Source organism: Cornus florida, unplaced genomic scaffold (genome assembly GCF_030987335.1).
Source record: "Cornus florida cultivar Cherokee Brave unplaced genomic scaffold, ASM3098733v1 CherokeeBrave_3.0.0_Hap2_Chr10, whole genome shotgun sequence".
Taxonomy (NCBI): domain Eukaryota; kingdom Viridiplantae; phylum Streptophyta; class Magnoliopsida; order Cornales; family Cornaceae; genus Cornus; species Cornus florida.
Genome location: NW_026775580.1, coordinates 48556799 through 48565430, shown reverse-complemented (window position 1 = coordinate 48565430; position 8632 = coordinate 48556799). Strand labels below are relative to the sequence as shown.

The 8632-nt window shown below is 36.2% G+C and overlaps 1 protein-coding gene across 2 annotated transcripts; it reads left to right on the top strand.

The window, feature by feature from the left end:
* Nucleotides 1–243: 243 nt before the first annotated feature.
* Nucleotides 244–8632, top strand: LOC132280133 (probable E3 ubiquitin-protein ligase RHG1A). Of its 2 annotated transcripts, none has more exons than XM_059782256.1 (7): nucleotides 244–404; nucleotides 817–860; nucleotides 2500–4333; nucleotides 6790–6840; nucleotides 7756–7854; nucleotides 7944–8087; nucleotides 8206–8632. In XM_059782256.1, the coding sequence occupies exons 3-7, from the start codon at nucleotides 2594–2596 to the stop codon at nucleotides 8335–8337; spliced, it is 2166 nt and encodes a 721-aa protein (XP_059638239.1). In that variant the 5' UTR covers nucleotides 244–404; nucleotides 817–860; nucleotides 2500–2593; the 3' UTR covers nucleotides 8338–8632. The 2 variants fall into 2 exon arrangements, with proteins under 2 accessions (XP_059638239.1, XP_059638238.1); XM_059782255.1 differs by having other exon boundaries at nucleotides 244–654.

Genomic DNA, 8632 nt, shown 5'->3' with positions numbered 1-8632 from the left:
CGAATTCAAGAGAGGAACATAAAAGTGACAAAATTAAATTATAAGCAATGAAAATTTAAATAAGAGAGGGCAGAGAGTAGAAGGAAAGCACGTTCTGAAAACGACACCTATTAAAAAAAGATGGTATAACCTAGAACATAATCATACAAAATACGGAATATATAAATATGAATATATATACAAATTATACACAAGAGACATCTATATAAATCAAAAAAGTTTAAGAAGATGCATGTGATGCAAGGGTAAACAGGTGCTTGGCGTGAAGAAGAAAACGAGAGAGGGAGGGGGGCCTTCACCTCGCATTGGAAGATGGAATTTAATTTTAGAGAGAGAAAGTAGAGAGAGAAAGGAGTAGAGAGAGAGAGAAAAGGGGGCAGAGAGGAGAAGACCAGAGCCATTTGGTAAGCGGCCCAACAGGACACCTTTGTTTTATCATCAATTCTTTGTTTGGAAACTGCTATGCGCCTATTATGACTTTATAGCTCTTTCTCTCTCTCTCTTTCTCGCTCTATCTCTGGGTTATTTGGTAAATTTAAAGACTACTGTCCTCTTTAATCCACCGCACCTCTCTCTCTCTCTCTAATATACACAACATTTCATTCTATATCTCCTTCAAACTCCTCCTTCTCTCTCTCTTCCTTCCCTTGCTCGGTGAGTCGTTTTCTCTCATTCTCTCTCTTATCTTTCTTATCTCTAGAGAGAGAAAATTAGAAAAATTAAGAAAAAGATGCTGAAGGCCAAGAGAGATGTTGATTTATTTCTCATTTCTCAAAGTCTCTAATGCTATTTTATTTTTAAAATTTTTTTTTGCAGGTCTTCAGTGTAGATCCATCGGTCCATCTGCTATCATTTTGCTGGTGGGTTTTTAGATTCATGGTTATTTTTCTCCATTTTTTGACCGATTTATGGTGTTTGTTGTGTTTATCCCTTATTTTGTTTATTTTTTTTTTGGTAGATTCTTATTTTTATTATTTTATTTTGGGTTTCATCTGCAAAGATTTCATTTTTTTTCGAAGAGTGGTTCAAATCATTTTTATTGACATGTTTGAAAAAAAAAAAAAAAAGATTCTTGCTTTTTATTTATTTTTATTTTTTATAATCTGGGTTTTTACTCTTTTATTTGTTCTATATGTTTTCTGTTAGCTGTTTGACTAGTTCGATCCTTTGATACAAGGGTAATTTGAGAATGGAATGTGCTCCACAGCTTCACTAGTTTTACCGAAAATTGATGATCTTGCAAAGATGATCCTTATCTGAATGTATTTTCCTATTTATATGTGTTTCAACAGCTGATTGATTAAGTTTAGATTTGATATGCTAATGGGTGCCTGGTTCTTTTTTGCCATTAGGTGGGCCTTGAATTTCTATGTTGATGTGGTGTTGTTGTCTAGTTGTTGTGCTTCATTGTCTCTGTACTTGGGCCTAAAGATTATCATTGTAGGCATATATTTTTTCTTCTTGATGATTAAAGATGTGGCATTTATCAATGTAATTGTTGTTAGCAGAATAAGTTCAATACATTTTATTTTTTATTTTTGAAAAAATGTGATGGCAGTAAGCATCTTATGGAGAGAAATAGTGTCATTTAGAAAGTGAACTTTTTTGCAGAATGAGATGATAACAAGTTTGTGTTGAGATATGGTGTCACTGGTAGCTCTAGGAAGCTTACAATGATGTTATCGAAGGTTTTTTGTTGGAGGATGTGGTAAATGCATGTATTTCTTGTATGACACAAGACTATCACATTAGATAGACCTGATTGCAGAACTAAGATTCTTGCAGCCATCTCAAGTAGTTGGCTGTGCATCTTATTTGAGAGAAAATTTAATAGTTGGTTGAGTTGTCATATGCTTGATTAAAACTTGCTTTTGCTTTTATAGATTGTCATATTGTGGTATAGAGGTGGAGCACTTCTAGTTATTTCATTGCTATTCACTGGGCATATCATGTGTTATTGTCTCTCTACTCCTTTTCTTGAGAATCCATCGCCCTTTATTTGACTTCTCTGATCCTATTGCTTGTTATTTTATGCTCTTCTGCCATTCAGAGGACAATTGTTGTAAATTATCCTTTATATGATAGCAACTTTGAGGTTTGGGGATATAATGGCCTTCAGGCGAGATATTTTCTTGTACCAATTATTGACTTTAAAGCCTTCTTTAAAGTATGTATCTATATATATATATATATATATATATATATATATATATATTTTATGATAGCAACTTTGAGCTTTGGGGATATAATGGTCTTCAGGCCAGATATTTTTCATGTACCAATTATTGGCTTTATAGCCTTCTTAAAAGAAGATATATATATTTAGTTCTAAGAAATTGTTAAGCCTGTTATTTGTTGTTTATGCCTGAATAAATGGCTTAAATAATTGCAATTCTTTTTTCATTTCTTAGTTTCTCATGGTGATTTTATGTTACATGGTATTATTGTTTTGCTCAGATCTAAAATTATTGGTAATTACCATCTTTTTTGTGGTTTCAGATCTGACAAGAAGTCCTGTTCGTGACGTACTGTTTCTGTTGGAATATCTTTGGGATCTGTTCTGATTTTTTGAACGAAGTATATCACAGCCCTAATGCAAGGGCAGAGGAGTACTCTAGGTTCGCTGCCTGAGGCATTAAACTTTGATCATGGTTCTACATCAAGTCATGCAGATACAGATCAGCAGGTTTGCTGGAATAGTATTCAAAATTCTGTGCATAACCGGCTACCAGACTATGTAATGACACCCAATAACACAAGTATTACATATCTGAATGCTACTAATCGAGAAGGGCAGAACTTAAGTGGATGGAATTTAGGTGAGCCCAGTTCTAGAGTCACACAAAACCAGGCCATCTTTAATGAAAGGAAAATAGAGCATGGATTGTCATCTTCAATGAGTTCGTTCGCTGGACCTGGTCCAATCATGGAAGAACGACAATATGAACCAACCGATATGCTTTCACTGAACAATGTTAATTTAAACCTTAGTGGCCATCAGATTGCAAATGGGCCTTTGTTTGTGCAGAATTCTAGTTCTGATGCTATTCCTCAGGATCTTAACATTAATGCAGCATTTGTAGAACCTGATGTTGATGATTGTCAAATCATGGAATGTCCCAGTTTGGAGAAGTCTGTTGGATCAGAGAATGCACGAATTTCTTCTGCTAGTAGTTCTTCTTATCCTTTTGGGGTGCCTCCTGGAACTGCAGGATATTCGGTGGAAGAAAGTGATGGCAGGCCAGGCTGTTCATCGGAGGGTCGCCGCCTATCCTGTAAAAGAAAAGCTCTTGAAGGAAATGTTGGACAATCTTCTATAAGTGGAAGTCCGAGCTACTTTCAGTGTACAGAAAATAGTTCGTTGCATGCTGTTCCTGCTCGCTATAATGCCTTCAGCAGCTCAAGTATATCAACACCAGCAGAACATGATCTTCGCGTTCGTCCTTTGGAACAGGTGAACCCAAGACTTGGACTTGGTGTGGGAGGAGCTACTTCAGAAACCCCTTTTGCTTTAAATGTGGCAGGAAGTGCAGAAAGCTCTAGGAGAAATTTCCGTATGAGGATAAATCCTTCACATCAACATGATCCTGTACCCAACGATGTATTTTCATCAGGGAATGCAATTGGGCAAACTAATTTTATGTCATCCCAACACTCATCGAGGTTTCTTCCCCTTAATAATTCTTTGGACTTAAGGTCAGCACCATTAACAGACAATACAAGTCTTCAAAGGCAGTCTGCTGTTGTGCACGTTCCTCCTTCGCGACGAAATCTACAATCATCTAGGTGGAGTGGAGGTTCAAGCTCAAGACCTGGCAATTCATCAGGTTCTGAAGTAGAAGCGGCACCACATGAGGAACCCAACTCAACAAGTATGCCAAGAAACATTTCAGAACATCCTATGTTTGTACCTGCAACTCCAGCTAATTGGAGTTTAACTGGTGGAAATATAAGTATTGCCAGGAATGTTGCTTCTTCTTCTCGGATTGGGCCGAGTTCGGTTGTCCATCCGTCATCGACGCCCAATTGGATTCCTCGTCGCAATCCACAATATCCACGGAGATTATCAGAATTTGTTCGGCGCTCATTGCTGTCTTCTGCTGATTCTGAGTCTGGAGGGCAGAGCAGTAATAGTTCTCCAATACGTTCAGGTCATTCTGCCTCTGCACATGAAATGGCTTTTTCATCTGGTGCTGGTAGCCAGGGGCATCATCCGTCGCACCCAAGGTCAGCAATGCTGTTGGATAGACAACTTGATGGGACTTTTGGAATTCCATATTCATTACGAACTTTGGCTGTTGCCGGTGAAGGAAGAAGCAGGCTTGTATCTGAGGTTTGTTCTAGAATTTCTGGTCACTGGCTATTATAATCTCACTTCAATCTGAAATATGGTTTCTTACCATTTACAGTATCTATATAACATTGTTTTAGTGTTACTTTGTGTGGTTGAGGTTAGGGGATTCTAGGACATTGATCTCAATTGATTGTCTAGTCCTTATTATAAGCATGTTAGTATTACTTATTTCATTTTTATTATTCTTGTTGTTGTACACAAGTCACTTTGTCCAAAATATTACCGAATCTTTGGTCTATCTGCTGCAACCTTCTTAGGCAGGACCACTAGTGATTGACCTTTAGCTATAATTTTGGACTTCTCCAATGGTGGCAATTTATACCAACTTATTTGATTACCTTTCTCCAGAAATGTTATTTTCCAAATTCAGCCATAATCACCTTGTGATTTCTCTAATGGTGGCAATTTTGTATGCATCTTCTGTGTCAGGGCTGGAAAAGAAGGTTTTTTGAATCTTTCTTTCCGTGACTTATGTACTATCCATTTCTGAGGATTAGCTCACACAGCTACTTTTTGATAATGTTTTAGAAAGAGAATTAAAACACAAAGTTTAATAAAATCTCCCTCTTGATTATGTTGTACTTTGTAATCCGCCTTTTGCGGAAAATTTTGCAATAAGTCAGAAACATGAATCCTTCTTTTTTTAAAAAAATAAAAAATAAAAAATCTTGATATCATACTGAAATGTATATGCGGTAAAGGAATTATAATGTGGAGATACTGATCCTAAAAATGTTCTACAGTATATTTTGTTGTGAGGGGATCTTTATTCAATGATCTCTTTCTCACACACACACACGTTAATGTAAGAAAATCTGGTGCTGCAAAACACATAAAAAGAACTTTATAATTTTGTTTAATGAAATTTCTCTAGGGTGATAATATAGATTTTTTAGTCTGATATTAATTCAATATGGGGATTGTTTTCCATGATCACCTTAAATTCAGGTCATTGTTGAAATTGGCCATATAGCATTTATCATATAAAAGAAAATTTCAGGTCATTGATGGAATTGGCAGTTCTCATATAAAAGAAAGAAGATGGAATATGTCCATGCTTGCCATACCCAATTTTTCGTATAATAATTATTTTATTGCTGTCAATTGCTCACCTATTTGATTGCATAGAAATGCATTTAGGATTAAATGTTTATTTGGTTTCTTTATTAACGAGAGCCTTTTTTTACCTGGGATTAAAAAAATAAATAAATAGATAAATAAATAAATAAATAAATTTAAGATTCTAAGATTGCTTTGTAGTTGGTCTAATTTTTATATTTTTAATTGTGCTTTATAACATATTTAGTGGAAACTGGGAGGAAACCATGGAACTTTGTATGTAAAACTCATTGTGGATCATTGTTTTTACATATATAATGGCAAGATTTTGTGTTTTCATTTTCATTTTTGTAGTCATGAGTTCTGTTTGCAAGAAAAGGTGAGAATCTTGAGTGTATACATTTATATTACTACAAGAAAGAAAGACAATCGTAGGCTGCATCATGGGTGGGTTGAATCAGATCCAATCTGAGCTCATTTCAAACTTAAGCTGGCTTGGACAGTTTCTTCTGCTTAGAGTAGAGCTTTAGTTGAAAATTGTTAATCTGACCTCAATTCTGGTTGTTATCGGGTTGATGCTCTAGAAAAGCTAACTCAGTCTGAATCTGATCAATTGAATATAGCAGAAAGCATAAAGTTTGATCGCACACGCACACGCACACGCGCACGCGCACACGCACACATTTTGTCTGCACAGATACCATGGTTAGTCTGTCGTTTATCCCATCAATTTCCTCATAAAGCCTCAGTCTTCCCAAATTTCTAGTATCTCACTCCGCGACTCACCTTTGCCTCCGTGACCTAGCTTCCCGCCTTAATAATTTTAGCAATTGATCTTATCCAACCATGAATTTTTTTTTTTTGGCTTGCTTGTGGTTTAAAAATGTCAATTATGCATGCTAAAAGGCTGCTCAAATTTTTTAACTGAAGTACTTTATAGTATATATATTTCATAATAAAATGTAGTAGAAATTTCACAATAAGAAAATGTTGTGTTTGATGATATAAGGAATATCTAAGGTGTTTATGGGATAAAGTGAAAAAAGGTGGTGAAATTGGTTGTCAAGGTGTGTATTCAGTATTACATTCATGCTTTTCTTGCGGTCTACTTCTCGAATCTTTTGAATCTGCTTGATTTGTTAGATATACTATAAAGAATGGCATGTCTCGCTTGAATTATCTACTTCAGTAGACATTCATCTTGTGACCTCTGAAATGGGTTTGAGAGAAAGTGTTTTGCAGCTCATGAGAACCTAGTTCAACTTGTAAAATTTACAATGAACGTTATGCTATAATACTCCTTTTTTGAGAGAATTTTACTGTTTTTAAGCAATTAACTATTTAACTTGAGTTAACACTTTTTTCTTGTGGAGCAGATACGCAATGTCTTGGATCTTGTGCGTCGGGGCGAGGGCTTGCGGTTTGAGGTTAGGATCTTGGAGCGCATATTTACAAAGCTCACTAGAACTGATTAACTTTGGCATATAGAGACATAAGCACATGCACATTTTCCTTCTTTTTTTTCTTTGATTTATGTCCTTGTGGTGGTTGGTGAGAAAATAAAAAACTTTTCTTTTTTCCAAGAAGCCAATAGTGACTGATGCTAAACAGTAAGGGTCCAACCTCCAACCCAATCATTCCCCTAAAGATGCCATGCTAGCCACATACCATTCCATTTTGCCCCAGGATTGGTTCTTTTGCTAGAACTGCATCCAAGTGATACACAGGAATGAGAACTGAACCCTTGAGATAATGAGAATGAGAAAAAAAAAAAAAAAAAGGAAAGCTTACGTCGGATGATGGTAACACCTGCTAATTGTTTGTTACATGTGAAGTGGAAATTGACTATGGCCATCTCATGCCATGCACACTAAATCACTGGGTAGTGATATTTGTTAAGCATCATGGTCACTCATCAGGATCCTTATTCATAATCATATCACAGAAACATGCCTGTTGCTGTTGTTCAGTGTTGCGACTTGCGAGGAATTTTTGAAAACCAGTGTTAATCAAATCCTTGACGAATCATTGGAACATGGCTGGTGTCTATTCCAATAGAGTAGAGAAGAAGGCACTCCCATTCGTTCGACCATTCTCTACTATCTCTCTCTCTCTCTCTCTCTCTCTCTCTCTCTTTGTGATTAGCATATCTGAAAAAAGAATCAATGGCTCTTAGTATTGGTGTTCTACTAAGAATATGACCTCAAGAGGATAGAAGGAAAGAACAGAAATTTCTATGTATAATTGTTCAATCAACAGTTCTTTTTTAACCCATAAGTGGATTTTGTCTTCTGATTTAATTAATATCTGTAACTTGACTTGTGCTTCTGTGCTTTTGATAGGATGTTATGATTCTTGATCAGTCGGTCTTTGTTGGAATGGCTGATATTCATGATCGTCACAGAGATATGCGGCTTGACGTTGATAACATGTCATACGAGGTAGAAGATGCAAAAAGATTCTTAAAACTTCTGGCTCCACAGTTAGCTTTGAATATCGTTCCCTTATTTTTGCTCTATCGGGTTTATAGGAGTTACTGGCGCTGGAAGAGCGAATCGGTTATGTTAGCACTGGATTGGGTGAGGAAATAATTCAGAATCGTCTGAAGCAAAAGAAGCATTCATCCATTGCAATAGGAGCTCAGCAGGACGTGGAGCCGTGCTGTGTATGCCAGGTGCTGATTTTTTCTTCTCTTCATCTTGTCACTGTTAATTACACAGAAGTTACGCTTGTTTTTAATCCATTTTTTTTTTTTTTTTTTTTTTCCAACCATGGTTTCTTATCATTTCCAGGAGGAATATAACAATGGAGATGATCTTGGAACGCTAGAGTGTGGGCATGATTTCCATTCTGGTTGTATCAAACAATGGTTGATGCAAAAGAATTTGTGTCCCATATGTAAAACGACGGCCCTAGTTCCGTGAGACGAGACCAATTTTTCCAGGCCATTCCTTCCTGGATTTGATAGTGGTGGGGGTGGGATCTGAAAATGTATCTCACTCTGGCCACTATCTTTCATTGAATCCATCCACTATGTGGATATTATTGTCTTCCCTCTTAGCACAACTGCTTACAGCTTCATGGAAGATCCATTTTATTTTCTGTTTACTTAATTTTATTTGTAATCTCCTTTTCTGGGGTTGCTAATGATTAAAGAATCAAAGTAGAACTAGTTCAACTTTCCATTTATTTAAGAATTGAATTTGTTATTTGAAATTA